Here is an 18,864-nt window from a genome sequence, read left to right as displayed (position 1 = left end):
CGGGTTTTTGGATGTGGTGGTGATGCTCCAGCGGGTCCCGCCGGCGGCTGGTGGCATCCCGAGGGTCGTCCCTCGGTGCAGGAGGGCAGGTTACATGAGTGCACAACTCCCTTTTGGCTTTCTAATCCTTCTATTTAATCTGGCAAAACTCTCTGCCTTTCCAGCCGTGCCCACGTTAGGGCTCCAGCCAGGGCCGAAGGGTCGGGGTGGGTTTTGGCATCTTGTTCTCGATGAAGCTCCCAGCGTAAATCCAGCACCGACCGGGCTGGGTGTAATTAGCCAAAAGCCATCAGAAACCCCGGGTAGTGTATGGAAATGCAAAACTTGATTAGATACGTCAACGTGCAACACTTCAAGGCAAGATGGCCGCGTTTCAGACACCAAATCTGCTTTTTAATTGCTTTTCATTTATTTCAGGAGCCGGAAAATTCAAATCCGAAACATCCCACCCCAGCTGCGATGGGAGGTAAGAGGAGCAAGTGGAGAAATGCAGATCAGATTTAAGGACTAATTTCCCCCCCAGGTTTCTGTATTTGGGATTAAAGTTGATCTATCCTTTTCTTTGTTGTTAATTAGGTCTAATTATACTAGATCCTTGCATCCACATAGCTTATTCCTCTTCCATTACGGGAGTAAATTCAACTGGCAGAAGCAATGTAAGCTACACCAACAAAATCCCCATTAATAACAGGGTTATATGATTTATCTGTTGTATAAGGAACAAAATGGATCCTTTCTTCCCGCCGACTGCCGGGACTTTTCCCTGACGCTTCTCTCCCGGCCCCAGCTGGCCCTGAGGCCCCTTGGTCCAGCGGCCCGGGGCAGGCAGGAGCTTCCTTCTCCTAATTGCTTGTGAAATCTTAATGACTAGAAAGCTGCCTTTATTGATTGACTTTATTTCCCTGGTCTGTCCTGACAGTCCCAGCGTAAAGTGTTTTTTTTTTTTTTTCCTCCCTTTTCCAGGTTCTGGATGGTTTGCTAGCCCAGTATGGCACCGTAGAAAACTGCGAGCAAGGTAGGACTGAAAAAAAGAAGCTATATTTAAGATATTTTCTGCCCCAGCTATTTTAGGGGGGAAGGAGGGTGAGGACAGACACGCGTTTTTCCTTTGTCAGCAGAAGCCACGGCTAAAGATGTCAAGAGGTCTCAGCCTGGTTGCTGGGGCTATTTTTTGCTCCCTATTGCTAAAAGACGAGTCCCGTGCAGTGGCTTTGGGCAGCACACGTGGGTGTCCCTGCATCGGGTGCTGGGTCGGCATCGTTCCCCCCGCACCCGTGGGTACCCCCCAGCAGCCGCTCCGGGGGAAGGTGCGGGATGCTCTCCCGAGGCTGGCCGGGGACTAGCTGTCTCCACTCGGCAGGTTTTATCTCAGCCTCTAATGGCGATCAGTTGAGATAGGAGGTTTAATATTGCCCCCGGGATGTTTAATGAGAATGGAGTTACCATAACCCTCCTAGAAATGGAAGGGAGGGCTCGGAGGAGCTCCTGGGACTGTCCCTGGGCTCTGTCAAGGGACAGCAGGATGGAATTGGCTTTGGTTGCTTTGCTGCAGAGCGCAATGGGGTATCGGGATCCTCTAAATAAGGCAGGAGGGTCTGTGCTGCTCAGGATGAGTCCCAGCGTGGCCCGAGCCCTTGGACACTCTTCTCCCTTCCAGGAGAAAACGTTTGCAAATCCCTGGGGAGCCCCGGGGGGGAATTGTCCGAGGGGAGACTTGTCTGAGCAGGGATTCTCCGCTTTTCGGGGGGCTTTGGTGTTCGCGCTGCCTCTCTAATTTGGGCCTCTCTTGCTCGCAGTGAACACGGACAGCGAGACCGCCGTTGTCAACGTCACCTACGCCAACCGGGAGCAGACCAGGCAGTAAGTGCCCCACGTCCCCCCGGAGCACGGGCTGCCCTCCCTGCTGCGGCTCCATCCCCTTCCCCGCTTGCAGAAAACAGGATTTCCAGTGCTGGGAGTCAGATTACCCCCAAATTCCTAAATTTTGGCTAAAAATGCAGCAAATCTTTGAGGAAACCCCCCAGAACTCCGATTTTTTTTTTCCTTCACCTTCAGATGAAAGCCCTTCAGAGGACATCCATGTTTTTAGGCTTTTCTCTGCAGTTCAGAGAGTAAAAACACAACTTTTTACTTAAGGAAAAGTAGAGATTTTCTTGTACTTACATGATTTCCGGAGTTATGTCTCCAGAAAAAGTAATAATAAGACCAAATATCATAGGAGCTGGTAGGCGTCAGGCAACATGTGTCCTCTCTGGCTGATGGCCGTGTCACTGGGGGACTTGCAGCTCCATTCCCTGTCCTGCCCGGGGAAGATCAGGCTTTGCACTAAATGCAAATGGAAAATTAATTGCGTTTTCACCGCTGTTTATTTCACTTTCCTTTTGTCCCGACAAAGGGCTCTGGAAAGCTGGAAAAGGGATGGGATCAGCACTTTCCTTGGAGGGCAGCCTGGAGGAGTGCAGGGATTGATTGATAGTTTTTTTATCCGGGAAGGTTTCCGTCACCGAGGCGGGCATGTCTCACGTGTGGCCACCGCGGCTGTGCCGCCGTCCCTGGGGATGTTGCCTGTGGTCACTCCGCCGAAGCGCCAGCTTCCAAATGGCCGCCTGGCTGGTACTACTTCAGCTGTCAAACCCGTGGCCACCGTGAATTTGCTGCGGTCGCATGCGTGGCCGCAACAAACCTTCATGGGGGAACTGCAGCCTTGTTTTACTTTCTGTAATAACATGGGGCAGGGTTCGGCCGTGGAGCCCGGCAAGGGGAACGCTCCCAGTTTGTCCTCCTCTCCCTTGTCCATCCACACCAGCCCTGCGCTTTGCACCCCATAAGGTGAAATGTTTTGGGTTTCTTTCACTGGGAAGCACCCAGCAAAAGAGTTTTGTGCAAGTAGTTTTGCTCTCAGATCTGCAGCCCTTCTCCCTTGCTTTTTCCTCCATCGGGGATGCGTGTTCTTCATCAAGCACCTTTCTCTGGTCCCTTTGCATGCTGCAGGGACGGGGCTGCTAGCAGGAAAAGTCTCTGTTCAGCTAGTTTTAGGGGTTTTTGGGTGGGTTGGTTTTGGTTTTTTTTGCACGAGTTGAGTCACTGACCACTTTCTGGAGAGCTGCAGTTTTGGTTTTCTCTGTAGAAAGCCAGGGAGGTTTGAAGGAGCTGCGGAGAGCAGTGGCCAAAGCCATCGCTTTGCTCTTGCTGCCAGCCCCATCTATCGACAGCTTTCAGCTCTTGCAGTCCCTGAAGTCCTGCCGGGAGAGGGATTCGAAATATCAGCCAAAAATCACAAGGCGGAGGAGACGTGGGAATTGCTCCCTGCATGATCCTGCCCTGCACCCATTGCTCCCATCCCCTCCCCTGAGTGCTCGGAGAGGTTCCTCTTAAAGTATTTTGGCTCGTCCAGGCTGGGTGGAAAGTCCTGCCAGGTCCCCATGGCATCGGTGACATCTCCTTCCCCCCTCCTGGTGCTTCCTCGCCAGGCGTTAACATCAGGGAGGGCTTGGCGTGGTTTGGGTCGAGCTGGTGCGCTGCTGCTCTGCATGGGGCTGTGCCAGGAGGGACCCCCACCCCAATGCCTTCTCCCCTTCCAGAGCCATCATGAAGCTGAACGGGCACCAGCTGGAGAACCACGCGCTGAAGGTCTCCTACATCCCCGACGAGCAGTCCGTGCAAGGGCCGGAGAACGGGCGGCGGGGCGGCTTTGGGGCGCGTGGTGCTCCCAGGCAGGGCTCCCCCGTCTCCGCGGGGGCTCCGGTCAAGCAGCAGCCAGTGGATATCCCCCTCCGCCTCCTGGTGCCCACCCAATATGTGGGTGCCATCATCGGCAAGGAAGGGGCCACCATCAGGAACATCACCAAGCAGACGCAGTCCAAGTGAGTCCGTTCTCCCACGAGCCGGTTTGCACCTTGTTGAGCCGAGTAGTCTGCAGTGATATATGAGGCTGGATTTCTTTTTTTTTGGGGGAATGGGCTATTAGAGGCCCCCTCCAGCTCTTCTGCCGTGCAGGACAGTGTGTCCAGGAGCCACCTTCCCATGCCCTTCCCCAGCCAGGCTTTCTGGCTGCACCTCCCCACATGTCTCCCTTTGCCAGGGCCGCCCTGGCTGGGACGGGACCCAGGAAGGCGCGCGTCGAGGTCGCTGCTTCAGCCGGTCTCATTTAGCACGAGCTTGCTGAGCTTCACCCGCCTGCTCTTGCATTTGGCCCCTGAGCTTATGTTGGCTACAGCTCTTGTCCCCCAAGGAAGGCTTTATCTAAGACGTGAAGTCATGGACAGCTCATCCTGTCCCCCAGGCACGTGCTTGTTCCACCACTTAATCACTCCTGTTGCTTAAAATAAATAGATGCTGATGCCTTATTTGGATTTCTGTGATTTGAGCTTCTAGCCGCTGCTTCCATGTTGAGTATTGAGCCCAGAATTAACTCCTCTTGCCTTCCCTGGGTGCATATAACCTTACAGTCGAGCGTGAGCTCCAGGCGGTTCCTGGGGAGCGGAGCAGCCCGCACTCGTGCTGCCGGGAAGCTGCAGAGCCGCTTCCCCCGCCCCAGCGCCCATCCCGTGCTTGCAGGATCGATGTGCACCGGAAAGAAAATGCGGGAGCCGCAGAAAAAGCCATCAGCATCCACTCCACCCCCGAGGGCTGCTCCGCTGCCTGCAAGATGATTTTGGAGATCATGCAGAAGGAGGCGAAGGACACCAAGACGTAAGGTTTCCCCCTGCCTTTCTGTGCATGCGTGTCCCATCTGTGCTCTTCACTGGGCTGTGGCACCATCCTAACGCCCGGAGCTGTGTGATGCTCCCGTCTGTGCAGGAGCTTTGGTTTGGGGACCCAGGGACTCCAAGCGAGGGGACTTGAGCTTCTCCCATCCCTCTGTACCAAATCCCTCCTCTTCTGGCTGCAGTAATCCTTCATGTTGGTTTTTCCCCATTCCTCTCTCAAGAGCTGATGAAGTGCCTCTGAAAATCTTGGCCCATAACAACTTTGTGGGGCGCCTGATCGGCAAAGAAGGGCGAAACTTGAAGAAAGTGGAGCAGGACACAGAGACAAAAATCACCATCTCATCGTAAGGCTCCTCACTCCCTTTGGGGAAACCAGGGCAGACCTTCCTCAGGCCGGGGTGGATGGGGAGGAGGAGGAGGAGGAGGCGGGTGATGTGATGAGGGGGCAGAGACGCCTGCCCGTCAGCTGAGAAACCAGCCTGTGGCGTGGGTGCTTTAATCCCCAAAGCTCGAAAAATCTTGGGTTTATATTTTCTGTGTTCCCCTCCCCGTCCCTTCGGTGTCCCCTCCCTGTCCCTTCGGTGTCCTTTCCCCATCCCTGCAGGGCTGCGGAGCTCAGGACAGGCTGGTTTGATGGCCAGGACTGGGGTTTTACTCTTAAGCCATGTTTTTGGGTGAAGGCAGAGTGGGCTTCCCAGTGCCAACCATGATGCTGGTCCCTGCTCTGACAGGGACTAGGCAGTCCTAGTACATGGTGGCAGTGGCACCCCGTGTCCCCGGCACCCCAACAGCACCCGTCAGAAGGCCTGGAGGACCCGGCATAGCGCTGGTCAGGCAGGGCAGGGTCTCGGTGCTGACGCTGGCTTTCCCATCAGCTTGCAGGACCTGACTCTGTACAACCCCGAAAGAACCATCACGGTGAAGGGCTCCATCGAGAACTGCTGCAAAGCGGAGCAGGAGATCATGAAGAAAGTGAGGGAAGCCTACGAGAACGACGTGGCCGCCATGAGCGTGAGTGGGGCTCGGTCCTGCCCTGTGTCTCAGCTGATGGGAGTTCTCTAGGAGGATGCCCCGATAAAAGCAATGAGCATTTCTCTCCTCTCGCCCTCAGTTGCAATCTCACCTCATCCCTGGCCTTAACCTGGCTGCGGTTGGCCTCTTCCCTGCCTCCTCCAACGCAGTACCTCCTCCGCCGAGCAGCGTCTCCGGGGCCGCGCCGTACAGCTCCTTCATGGTAAGTGAACACCCCGTGGCTCAAACTGCTCCAGCTTCCAGCTCAGGGACGTCCCCTGGGTGGAGAAGACCCTTGCGATGGTCAAGGTTATGCCTGCAGCACCCTGTGCTGTCAGCAGCCAGCTCAGGTCCAGCGCGGGTGTGGGATCTGGTGTTTTAAACTATTGCAAATGCGAGGGAAGAAGGTGCTCAGACCCCACAGGGTCTGGTGCTGGCTCAGCCCTGCACCCTTGGGAGAGGTGTGGGCATCGCTTGGGGGGGAGCTTGGAGCCCTGATCCCCGTGGTGGCACTGAGCCCTGAACGGTGACACTGCACCCTGAATGGTGACGCTGTACCCACAGCCTCCGGAGCAGGAGACCGTGCACGTCTTCATCCCTGCGCAGGCGGTTGGTGCCATCATCGGCAAGAAGGGCCAGCACATCAAGCAGCTCTCCCGGTTTGCAAGTGCCTCTATCAAGGTAGGATTGCCCCATGGGGAGCCCCCCTCTGCCAGCACCCGCTGAACGGGTGCTGTTCTGGCTGGGGAAACCACCTGAAAAGCCCAGGTGGTCGGGCTGGGGGCCCAATCCTGCGGCACAGGGGAGGGAGGGCACGGCAGCCACCCTGCCCGTGCCGCTCCCCGCCGCAGCCGCTGTCTCTCTCCCTCCTCCAGATTGCCCCCCCGGAGACGCCGGACTCCAAAGTGCGCATGGTCGTCATCACGGGCCCTCCGGAAGCTCAGTTCAAGGTTCCCCCTGCGCTGCCGTCACCGCGGGGAATTTTGGGTGTCCCTCTCCACCGCCCCGCAGAGCCGGGAAGGGAGGAGCAGGGTGGTGACCCTAATTTTGAGCCCCCCAGTCTGTAGCTGGGTAAACCCAGCATCAGCTCTCCCAGGGGCTGAGCTGGTTTGGAACCCGAGGGAACTGGGATTTTATGGGATGCTGTCCCATCCCGGGTCCCGAGGATGGAGACCCACTGAGCCAGTGGGGACACGCAGGGGTAGGACATCTTGGGTGATGCTCCCTCCCCTCCGCAGGCGCAAGGCAGGATTTACGGGAAGCTGAAGGAGGAAAACTTCTTTGGACCGAAGGAAGAAGTGAAGCTGGAGACGCACATCCGGGTCCCCGCCTCAGCCGCGGGCAGGGTCATTGGCAAAGGGGGCAAAACCGTAAGCAGAAGCGATGCTTGGATGGGAGCACCCTGGGGGGGGACATCCCTGGGAGGGTGGCTGCGTCATGCCAGTGCCTGGGGACATCCCAGGGACAGATTTCCCAGTGGGCTGGCTGGGATTTCGCGGAGGGGCTCGTCCTTCCCGCAGGGTGTGACGGGGTGGTCTCTGCCCCTTCCCCACAGGTCAACGAGCTGCAGAACCTGACGGCGGCGGAGGTGGTGGTGCCGCGGGACCAGACCCCCGACGAGAACGAGCAGGTCATCGTGAAGATCATTGGGCACTTCTATGCCAGCCAGGTACGGCCCTGGCAGCTCCTGCACTGGCACTGGTGGATTCTCTGATGGCTCGTATGGGGTTGTGTCCACCTGTGTATCCTCCCGTGGAAGTGTTTTCCACGCCTGGCTGGTGGTGTTTGCAAAAGTGGGTGACGGTGAGCTGTGCTCTTTGCCAGGGGTGAAGGTGTGGGACGGTGGGGGAAGGAGGTAGAGCTGTGGGAGTGTGGGCACACGCAGAGCATCACCTCCCAAACCCAGCTTCTGGAGAAAACCACGCTAAAAATAGGGCAGGAAAGGCTCTCCAGGAGCAACTTCACCCAGCCCCGCTGAACACTGTAGCATCTTTCACGACATGCAAAGCCGTTTCCCTTGCCCCCGGGATCTCGCTGGCCCCGGGGTCCCCCCCAGCTCCCTGCTTTGCTCCTCTTATCCGCAGATGGCTCAGCGCAAGATCCGAGACATCCTGGCCCAGGTGAAGCAGCAGCACCAGAAGGGACAGAGCGGCCAGACGCAAGCGCGGAGGAAATAAGAGCAGCACCGACACCAACGTGAAAAGCGGAACAAGCCAATGCCGGGCTTAAGAGTGGCTGGGAATCAGTTACCGTAGACAGATGCTAATTGTTTCATTAACCGATCGAGATTAAAAGGCAGTTTGATTGGCTTCCAAGGTAGATGGCTAGGGTAAAAAAAAAAAATCAGATCTGTTTTTAGCTCCACGTGCCAGGACAGCTACTTAAATGAAGCGAGAGGTGCTGCAACGTGCCAGGCCAACCGGCTGCTCTGCCGAGGCCGGCGCGGCGCCGGGTGCCCAGGGACGCCGGTGCGGCGAAGCTGTGGCCACCGCGGCCCTGGGTCCCCTCTCGCGGGTGCAGCATTTGCCCTCTCATTTAAGTAGCCTTTGGAGGTCCTGTCCCAGCCGGGGCGCCCGGCGGCTGCGTCTCCCCGACCCCTCCCTCCCTCCCTCCCCGCGGCTGGTGGATATTCCCAGAGCGACGTTAAGCCTTTTGGAGCATTTAATTTTTGTTTTTTTCCTATTTTAATTTTTTTTTTTTTTTAAGAGAAATTGCAGTGGATTCTTACCAACCCCTGTTGGTAATGAGATCCATTGCGGGGGGGGGAAAAAAGATAAAACCCCCCACCTTAGCGCCAAGTGGATTTGGGTCCCTTGGGAGCTCTGCACCGCTCCAGTCTCCGAACCAGCGGCGGGCGGGAGGGCAGGATTCCTCCTGCCCGCGCTGCCTGCAGTGCAGTGCCTTGTAAAGCCTTAGAAGCCAGGAGAGCACCTCTATTTTCCAGGACGATTTTTTTTTTTAATTTTCCTTTCAGTTGTTTGAATGTTTCTTTTCATTTTAGGTTAGTTTAAAAAAAAAAAAATTTTTTTTTTAAATTTTTTTTTTTTTTTTTTTGAAGCCTATGAATTAACGGCAGAAGTGGGACACGCGACCATTTTTCTCAGTGATCTCCGCTGCGGAGGTGACGACCTGTCCTAGAGACGAGGCAAACTGTCCGGGGAAGGGAAAGGGCGAGGGAAGGGCTTTTGCTTTTCCCTCCTCCCTTCAAACAACAGCAATAAACCACCACCAAAAAAAAAAAAAAAAAAAAAAAAAAAAAAAGCAAAGAAACCCCTGCTTGGTAGGAAACATCGAATTAATCTTCATCTCTTTAGTAATCAGATTATGGGAACTAAACGCACGCAGAATGGTTTGGGGGGTCGGAGGGAGGCGGCGGGTTGAGGGGAGCAGCGGAGGGATGCCCAGCCGCGGGGGACTCGGCTCTGCCGCTCGCCCGGGGCCTGTGCTGTGCCTGACTCCTTTGCCACGTCCTCTGCCAGCTGCCCTCGGCCTCGCTTTCCCCACCCGGAGCAGGAGGTTTGTGCCCCAAAATCCTGTCGGAGCCTCCGGGGGCTCAGTTGTGGGGGAATACCTTTTTTTTTTCCAGCAAAAACCCAGGGAATATTTTTATTAGCAAACTGAGGAGGTGCCAGCTCACATGAACTCCCCTGGGGCTATTTGTGTCTTATTCCCCCCCTCCAAATCTCTCTAGGTGGGGAAAAAATATTCTTGAAATTTGGCACATTTTTACTAGTTTATAAAGGTATTTTTTCCATTATTTAAAAAAAAAAAAACCAAACCACACCAACCACCACCCTCCTTTCTGCAGTAAGAATAACTGTTCTCATGAGACGATACCAAATATATACGTCAAACGAATGTAATATGGTTACTGATTCCCGTCACTCTTATGTGGATTTTATATTTTAGATATATTTTAATGATTTGTTTTTAATATTGAATATTTGGAAGGGACAGTAACTGCTGCCATCGCCTCTTCCAGGCAGGGGAAGGTCTTGTCTCCACGGCGGGGCTGGGGCCGAGCCCTCGTGCCGCGTTTTTTTGCTGCAAATCCAACCGAAATGTGGATTTACACTGATTTTCCTGCAAATTGGGGCGGCAGGGTGGAAAAGCAAAATTGGGATTAATTCTGGGGGAGAGGGATGATGCCGGATCCCGCACCCACCTGGTGGGAGGAGACGGGGGAGCAACCCCCGGGCGAGCCAATTTGAGGCTAAAAGGAGGGAATTTGGAACAAACCTCGCACTGATGCTTTTACCTGTTTATTTTCCGAAGTGGAGACCAGCCCTCCCGCTCGAGCAGGCGTTTTCCTGGCCGCATCCTCGAAAGCCAAACCCGGCTTCCAGTTCAGCTCATGCAGCATCGGGAAGGCGGGTGGTTCATCGATAAGGGAACACGGCAGCAGTTACTGTCCTTGAAACCATTGCAACAACAGGGAGATGTGGGGGAAGGCCAGGTATTGCTGTGTGTTTGAGCAATGAGAGAAAAAAAAAAAAAAAAAAAGAAAAAAAAAAAAAAAAGAAGAGAAAAGAAAAAAAAAAGCTACCTCAAGGTATGAAGTTACCTCAGCAATTGATTTTTTTTTTTTTTTTTTTTTTTTTGGGCTTGCTGATATTTTATATAAAAGCTGATAGTCTTGAATATTTTATTTTTTTAATGAAAAGAGAAGTTAAGTTTCATAATTTCTTATGAGCCAGGAGTTATGTGCAGGTAACCAAGTGTTATGAGCTCTCTATGGAGAACGACAGGAATTTCAGACATAGTGGAAAAGATGGCAGCAGCAGCTTTTTTTTGTTTTGGCCTTTTCAAGCCAGTTAATGAATTTCATCACAACACAAGAGCTGTCAGATGTCGCGACTCTTCGAGACCTTGGACAAATTGGAGCCCACCAACTTTTTCAATTGGCAAAACTTAATTTCTTTCTTTTTTTCTTTCTTTTTTTTTTTTTTTTTTAAATTATATTTAAAAAAAACCCAACCAAAACCCGCCACTGGCTGAAAGGCCTTTCTCAATCCAGCTCCATCGAGAAATCAGCTTATTAAAGAGCTTTGGGATCAGAAATCTTCCACTCCCGGGGATGTGAGGACGGACTCCTAGGCAGCGTTGACTATGCAAAGTGGGGTACATGGGGTTTGCTGGTATTTAAACTGCACCAGCTCAGGCGATTTTTTTTTTCAAACACTTGGAAGCCATATATATATATACATATATATATATTTATGTACATCCCAGAACCCAAACGAATCGGCCTCCTGTGTTGCCACGGAGGCAGCGTCGAACCATCTTCTCCACTATGATGCTGTTAAATATTTTACAGAGATTTGCCTCCGTTTTACCGAGGATAAGCAATTAAAAAAAAAAAAAAAAAAAAAAAAGTGAGAAGGAGAGAGAGAGAAATTAATAGGAGCCAATTTTTTTTTTATATAAACGCACATCGCGGAGAGAGAAGATGAATCCAACCCTGAGGACCGATGGGCCTGAACCTCTCTGCCCGCTCTAAAAGGTTCACAGGGTTTTTTTTAAAGTCCCATCTTGCTATTTTTCACCGTACCTGCAGTAAAAAGACCCTTTTTTGAATGTTAGTTAAAAACATATAAAAAATTCGGTGGTGGTAAAGTGAATTTGGGAGCGGCGGGCGCTGCCGTCCCCATCCCGCCGCCCCGCGCCTCCCCCCTGAGATAATTTGGGGCGGGGGGGGAGCGGAGGATCCGGCCCATCACTGGTGGTAGGGAAGCGCTGACCCTTTTTTTTTGCATGAATTTGGGGTTCAAAGGAGCAAAATTAGGGCTGGCAGTGCCCGGCCGGCAGCTCCTGCCCCTTGGGGCAGTGGGAGAGGGGCTTCCGCGGGGTTTTCCTCAATTTTTTTAATTTTTTTTTTTTTTTTTTTTTAAAGGAAGACTGGTATTTGTCCTAGGAAAAACGGTTTCTTATTACTTGAAATCTCTGGCTCTCTACTTTTTTTTTTCCAGCCTTGCACAGAACAGTGTATTCAGACATCGGTGATTATAATTGTCTTTTCCAACAGCAAGCGTTTTTGATAACTGGTTCAAACTGTATCATTGAGGGATAAAAAAACAAAACAAAACAAAACAAAAAACCCAAATCCCACCCCAAGCACCCCCAGTCCTGTTCATCTGGTTGTTGCAGTGAGAAGATCTTGACCTAAAATCTGATGATTCAGGGAAATCTTTGATGCTTCCCCCCCCCAGGCTGGCCCCACTGCTGTAATGTCGCAGCGATCGGTGCTTTTTTTGGGGGGGAATCTCTTTGTTTTCCCAAGGGAAATGATTTATATAAAGTGATTTGCAGTAAGGAAGACGCCTCCAAGCATCTCCCATCTTTCTCCGGAGCCAAGCTGAGCTGGAAAGAGTGAAAGCGGGATAAAGCGGGATCCCCGGCGCGGCTGGCCTGGGTGGCAGGAGACGCGAGTGAGCCCTGGATCAGGCCTGGAATGAATAAGCAGGAAAAAAAAAGCTCTAGCGAACCCCGAAAGCAAGCAGGAAGGATCCCCGGCCCCGCGGTAGCTCCTCTAGCCGCTCTCTTTGCACCAGAATAAAAGGTAATTTAGGGGAAACCTCCGCACGGAGGGCTGAGCGGTGCCATTGGCTCCTCTCTGCCTTGTTTTTATCCTAGCAGAAATAATTTGGTTTTTTTTTTAATTATTTTTTTTATTCCCCCCCTCCATGAGCAAGGAGCAGCCCCAGCCCTGCCCCATCCTGGGGCCTGCGGGGGGTCGGCGGCTGTCTGGAAACATCCTTGTCCGTGGGGTGAGGAGGGATGCGGAGTTTGGAAGTTGGGGCAGGGGGACGTAGGGAGCCTCCAGGCAGGAGCGGGGAGCGGGGTAAAACGGGTTTCTGCCCACTGGGTCGTGCCGGCGAGGAGTTGCAGGCAGGCAGGCAGCGAGCAGGCAGAGCTCGTGCTGCTCCCTGCCTCTCCTGCCATGGGGCAACAAGGAAAGCAAGCAAGCAAAGCACTTCTCCGTGCCTCAGTTTCCCCCCCGGCGGGGTGATGCTGCTCTCCTACCTCGCAGGGCTGGTGTGAGGATGAACAAATTCACGTCTTGGAAGCACTTGGGGCTCCTCGGTGCCGTAGCCCGTGCAAAGCATCGCTGGAATGAGCCGCCACCGCGCTACGGAGAGACTTGGGTCTGGGGGTTCGCCTCTTTTTAATGCTATCAGAGTCTTCTTTTGCTATTCAGCTGGAGAAAAAGAGAGAAAAAGGAAAAAAAATCCCCAAATCCCAGCTAATGTTTCTTCTCTTCCAAGCTCGGGACACTTTCTCGGCCACTAAAAGCATCCGTGGGCTCAGCAGTGACGCCGGGGCCGCGCTCCCTCCCTGCAGCCTGACCCGGCTGACGAGCGTGGAAGGGTTTTACGGAGTCAAACTAGAGGAAAATCCATTGTAAATATTGAAAAGAAACTGCCTCTAAGCTACATTTTATGTTTCCTGGGCATTAGGTTTTGGGTTTGTTTTTATTTTTTTAGTGCATAAAAAAAAAAAAAAAAGAACAAGAAAAAAGCAGTAAAAGTTAGTCAGATAGTTAATCAGTGCCAGAAAAAAAAAAATCTTTTAAAATTTCTAGCTCCAACTATTTTGAGTGTTTTTTAGACTCTGGAAAAAAAAAAAAAAAAAGGATCAGAAACGCAGACTTGCTATAAGACAGTTGAAGACATTTCTGTAATTTAATTTCTTTTTATTGATGTATGTCTTCCCTCCCTGTCCCCTGCTGGTCCACACAACATAGGCTTTGATATTTTTGGAACTTTCTTGTTTTCGGAGAATTTAATAACCAAGGGGGTTTGTGTTTTTTTTTTTTGAGAGAGGTTCTGATTTTTTTTTTCAGTCATTTTTAATTTCTTTTTTCCGTTGTAGCTTTTGTTTTGTTTGGATGAAATGGGTGTGATCCTGTGAAACACGTATTCTCCTGAGAGGGCACGGAAATATTTAAGCATCCTCATAACGCGCTGGCTCCCGGCGGCCGCTGGGGTTGTGCCGTGCCGAGTCCGGCTGTCGGCTTTCCCAGCTGGAGGGTGAAGGATTTGGCTTCGGATTTGCTTTGGGAGCCGGGAGCGGCGAGGGGGCAGCGGGAACGAGCGGTGCTTGAGCTTGGGAGGCTTTGGTCTGCTGGTCGGAGGTGGGGGGCCACGGGCCGGGTACCCGGCGCTTGGGAAGCGGCCTCGGAGCGGGTGCTCGGCAATAACCGTTCAAGGCTAGAGTTAATTCGGGATGCCCGATGGCGGCTCTGCATCGACAGCGCGTGGGGAGGAGAGAGATGCGTCCCCATTCGATCGAATCAGCCTTTTGTCTTGTTTTTGGTTTTTCTTTTCTTAATTTTATTTCTTTTTTAACTCATTTGTGATTGTGGATGAGATCCAGAGCAGAGCGAAACCAGCCAGAGGCTCTTTAATCATGAATTTTTTTGGAGACCGTGAAGGTGCTGCGAGCTGGAAACGTACACGTGCAAACTACCTCAGAGCTGCCAGGGAGCCCCGAGGGACGGACGGGGGGTCCCGCACCGCCCCCCGCAGCAGGATCCGGCCGCCGGCACCCCCGAGCTCAGCAGAGACCCTCCCGGCTGGTGGGGAGGCAGTTTTGGCGTCCCGGCTTTCCGCCCTGCGGTTAGGGAGAGCTGTGTGGTGGAGGAGGAGGAGGAGAGCCGGTGAGGAAGGCTCCCGGGGGTGCCGAGAGGGTGGTGGGATGTGATAGCGGCCAAGTTGAACCCCTTGAAAAGTCAGCCCCGGGCTGACTCGGGTGTGCGTTTGGTCCCTGCTGCTTTACTGTACGTTACAGAATTATTTAGTTTTTTGTTGAAGACGAATACCTCTCTGAGCGGCGGCAGGGCGCGGTGGCGGTGGGATGCTCTGCCGGACCACGGTGGTGGGATGCTCTACCAGGGCACGGCGAGATGCTCTGCCGGACCGTGGCAGTGGGATGCTCTGGCCGGATTGCAGTGGGATGCTCTGCCGGACCGTGGCAGTGGGATGCTCTGGCCGGATTGCAGTGGGATGCTCTGCTGGACCGGGCAGTGGGATGCTCTGGCCGGATTGCAGCGGGATGCTCTGCTGGACCGGGCAGTGGGATGCTCTGGCCGGATTGCAGTGGGATGCTCTGCTGGACCGGGCAGTGGGATGCTCTGCCAGACCGTGGCAGTGGGATGCTCTGGCCGGACGGCGGTGGGATGCTCTGCCAGGGCATGGTGAGATGCTCTGCTGGACCATGGCAGTGGGATGCTCTGGCCGGATTGCAGCGGGATGCTCTGCTGGACCATGGCAGTGGGGTGCTCTGGCCGGATTGCAGCGGGATGCTCTGCTGGACCGGGCAGTGGGATGCTCTGCCGGACCGTGGCAGTGGGATGCTCTGGCCGGACGGCGGTGGGATGCTCTGCCAGGGCATGGTGAGATGCTCTGCTGGACCATGGCAGTGGGATGCTCTGCCAGACCGTGGCAGTGGGATGCTCTGGCCGGATGGCGGTGGGATGCTCTGGCTGGACGGCGGTGGGATGCTCTGCCAGGGCATGGTGAGATGCTCTGCCGGACCGTGGCAGTGGGATGCTCTGGCCGGACGGCGGTGGGATGCTCTGCTGGACAGCGGTGGGATGCTCTGCCAGGGCATGGCGAGATGCTCTGCTGGGTGGCGGTGGGATGCTCTGCCAGACCACAGCAGCAGCCCATCCCCGCCAGTGCAGTAGAGAGGTGGGTTATGAACTGTGGAAAGTATTAGGGTGCTGCAGATCAGCACAAGCTAACACCGAAAGAGATCTTTTGCTTAAAAAAAAAAAAAAAGGTAATAATTTAAGTCCCAGGAATTGGGATGTACGACAGAACTGAAGCCATTTTTTTTGGACCAGTTTGGGAAATGGTCTCTGCAAAGCAACGCTAAGTCCAGCGGGAAGGAGTTTGCCAATGTTTCGGGGCGGGGAAGGGCTGATCCGGAGCACGGCCCCGGCAAAGCTGCCCACGGCAGGGACGGGAGGCAGGGAATGGTGCTGGGCTCACCAGGCTCTCCCATCGCCGTTGGCGGATCATCCTGGAAAATCGATGGGATTGACCGGAATCAGGGCAGAAAGTAATCCTTAAAATGGCCGTAATGGGTGTGAGCGTTCGTTACCCAGCAGTTAATGGCGTCGGTTCGTTCGAAGCGCATCTGGATTCATCTCGGGATCAAATTCCTTGACTTCAGGAGGAAATCTGGCCCTAAAGCGCGACCCCCCCCGTGCCACTGCCGCCTCCCGTGGCTCCTGCGGCCGAATTGAAACCCGGCAAATTTTAGGGTGGCTCCAGAGGAGGCGAAACCCCCCCCGTGAAGCTCAAGATTTTCCTGAGAGCCGCGAGCGGCCGGTGCCCGTGGAGTCCCTCAGCTTCGCCGCACGTCAAACCCGGGGGCACGACCTTATATGTAACCAATTCATTTTTGTTTATCTACCTCTTAGCGACAATAGATTAAAAACTAGGTAGTGGCAACTCCACATGCTGTAGTTTAGGGGAAAAAAAAAAAATACTCTCTTTTTCCAAAGAAAAATGTTCTTTAAAAATAGAATTTATGGGCTTTCTTTTCACTTTAAAGTGGTCATTAGTTGTAAAAGCTCCAGACCTCAGCAGTCCGAAATGTTTGGTTGTGACTGATTTTTTTTTTTTAATGCTCAAACTTCCATTTCTTTTTTTTTTTTTTTTTTTTTTCTTCCTTTTGAACTTTGCTATTGACTTCTTCCATCAGCAGTACACCTCCATCCTCCTCGCTTCCCCGGCCTGGCGGGGCTGAACCCCGTTTTTTGCTGGGGGAATTTTTTTTTTGGTTGTTTTTATTTTTTTTTTCCCCAGCGGCTTTTTTGGGGCAGGACGGCGGCAGCAGGTTGATGGCAGCACGAGGGGGGCGACTGAGCTCAATCTGGGGTGCCGCATCACTGCACCCCGACGCCGGGAGCACCCAGCACCTCCTCGTCCGCAGGATGGGTGCACCCAAGGGTGCTGCTTCTCCCGGCAGCCGCTCCAATACAATTTCAGGCTATTCAGAAAAAAAAAATTGTCCTTTCCTGTAATGATATTGTTTTTCCTCTTTTCAGCTGATTTGTTTCTTTTCGCCTTTTCCCCCTCCCTCTCCTCCTTGCCTCTTCTAATCCGTGTTCTTCCCTTGTCCCCTCGCGTGAGGCAGTTTGTTGGCTTGGATGTGGAGTTGGGATTACGGATGGACGTGGGCTCCAGTGCTCTTCCAGCGAGGTTGTGTTTTTTTTGTTTGTTTTTTTGTTTGTTTTTTTTTTTTTTTCCACAAACCGCTTTACTCCACTGTTTCATTTTTAAAAATAAAGAGAAAAAAAAAAAACAAACAAGAAAAAAAAAAATTAGTGTTTGCGTGGTTTTGTGGAGTTGGTGGGAGGAAAATATAGAGAAATGAAGGGGGGAATAGGGAAAAAATGGAGAAATAAGGGGGAAATGGAGAAAAATAGGGAAATAAAGGGGGAATAGGGAACAATAGAGAAATAAAGGGGGGAGTAGAGGAAAATTAGGGAAATGAAGGGGGAAATAGGGAAAAAATAGAGAAATAAAGGGGGAAATAGGGAAAAAAGAAATGAAGGGGGAATAGAGAAAAATAGAGAAGTGAGAGAAATAAAAAAATAGAGAAATGAAGGGGGAAATAGGGAAAAAATAGAGAAATGAAGGGGGAAATAGGGAAAAAATAGAGAAATAAAGGGGAAATAGGGAAAAATAGAGAAATGAAGGGGGAAATAGGGAAAAATAGAGAAATGAAGGGGGAAATAGGGAAAAAATAGAAAAATGAAGGGGGAAATAGGGAAAAAATAGAAAAATGAAGGGGGAAATAGGGAAAAATAGGGAAATAAGGGAGAAATAGAGAAAAATAGGGAAATAAAGGGGGAAATAGGGAAAAAATAAAGAAATAAAGGGAGGAATAGGGAAAAATAGAGAAATAAAGGGGGGAAATGGGTGGTGAGGGCTGGGGACGAGGAATGGGGGTGGCAGCGGTGAAGCTCGGGGACATCCCAGAGGATGCTACGGCCTGTCCTTGGTGCCGGTAGCACCCAAACGGGGCCGGTACCGTGATTTAATAGGGTTTGTAAGAATAATTAATATCATTTTCTTGCCCGGGGGTGCTGGGAGGGGGGGGTGGTCCCTCTGCAAAGCCCTCCCCGGGGATGCAGCTGTAACCCGGCCGTGCAGCATCGGTGCTGCTTCCCAACCGCTCTGCAGCCTCCGGACCCTCCCGGGGGGTTCAAGGGCACCGAGAGCGACCCACCGGTCGCTCTCGGTGCCCTTGAACCCCCCGGGAGGGTCCGGAGGCTGCCGACGGGGGGGACACGGGACGGTTCCCTCGATCCCCCCCCGCCAAGGCCGGGTGTGGAGCGGAGCGGGGGCCATCCCGCGGGTACGCGGATGTTCCGCACCGGCACAACCGGTACCGGAGGGAGGAGGGAAACCAAACCCCGCTGTTACGGGGGGGTCAACCGGGCCGGGGCGTGCGGAGGGGGCTCGGTTTCACCCGCGGGCAGCGGCGGGGCAGACTGAGGGCGCGGCGGCGGGGTGTGCACCCAGCGGTCCCATGGTGTAATGGTTAGCACTCTGGACTTTGAATCCAGCGATCCGAGTTCAAATCTCGGTGGGACCTCGCATTCGTTCTTTTTTGCTCTCCTCCGCCGCCGCTCCGGTAACGCGGCGGGAGGCGGCTACAAACCGGAACGGCGGGGGAGCAGCACCGGCTGCCGCTCGGTCCCCCCCGCCGCCCTCCCGGCCCTCGCCGGGCTCCATTTTGTGCGGGGGCGCCGGCTCTTCACTGCGCATGCGCGGGAGCGGCGGGGCAGAGGACAGTGGGCCCTCTCCCAGCTGCCCGGCGCTAATTGGGCGCGCGGGCTGACACTCTCGCCTCTCCGTGCTGCTATTGGCTGGAAGCGCCCTCCGCTCCGCCTCCCACCGCGTGATAGCGCAGAGACACCGCCCCGCCGCGGCCCCGGTGCCGCGGGTTCGCGGACGCGGGCGGGCGGCGTGAGCGGCCTCGGGGAAGCGGCCCTGGCTTAAGCCGCCGTTGGGCCAGAAGCGTCCCGAATCCCTTCAGCAGCGGCTTAGCCGGCTCTGACGTAGGTTTCCAGCCGTTTAACGTCGATTAACCGGTCAATCCCCTCCGGCCGCATCCCGGTTAT

At 53.6% G+C, this 18,864-nt stretch overlaps 1 protein-coding gene across 1 annotated transcript in view; it reads left to right on the top strand.

Moving 5' to 3' along the window:
- IGF2BP1 (insulin like growth factor 2 mRNA binding protein 1) overlaps positions 1 to 7,897 on the top strand; it is a gene marked incomplete at both ends in the record, with an annotated part of 29,333 nt that extends 21,436 nt beyond the window's left edge. Inside the window, 13 exons of the mRNA XM_082331578.1 lie at positions 418 to 466; positions 964 to 1,015; positions 1,797 to 1,860; positions 3,582 to 3,863; positions 4,558 to 4,692; positions 4,931 to 5,053; positions 5,585 to 5,720; positions 5,821 to 5,943; positions 6,285 to 6,401; positions 6,596 to 6,670; positions 6,959 to 7,090; positions 7,276 to 7,389; positions 7,805 to 7,897. Of these exons, the coding sequence (XP_082187704.1) occupies positions 418 to 466; positions 964 to 1,015; positions 1,797 to 1,860; positions 3,582 to 3,863; positions 4,558 to 4,692; positions 4,931 to 5,053; positions 5,585 to 5,720; positions 5,821 to 5,943; positions 6,285 to 6,401; positions 6,596 to 6,670; positions 6,959 to 7,090; positions 7,276 to 7,389; positions 7,805 to 7,897 (1,495 nt within the window). The remainder of the gene's footprint in view (positions 1 to 417; positions 467 to 963; positions 1,016 to 1,796; positions 1,861 to 3,581; positions 3,864 to 4,557; positions 4,693 to 4,930; positions 5,054 to 5,584; positions 5,721 to 5,820; positions 5,944 to 6,284; positions 6,402 to 6,595; positions 6,671 to 6,958; positions 7,091 to 7,275; positions 7,390 to 7,804) is intronic.
- Positions 7,898 to 18,864: the final 10,967 nt, after the last annotated feature.

This window comes from Platalea leucorodia (genome assembly GCF_965183815.1).
Source record: "Platalea leucorodia genome assembly, chromosome: 22".
Classification (NCBI taxonomy): Eukaryota; Metazoa; Chordata; class Aves; order Pelecaniformes; family Threskiornithidae; genus Platalea; species Platalea leucorodia.
This window is presented reverse-complemented; position numbering and strand designations above follow the sequence as displayed.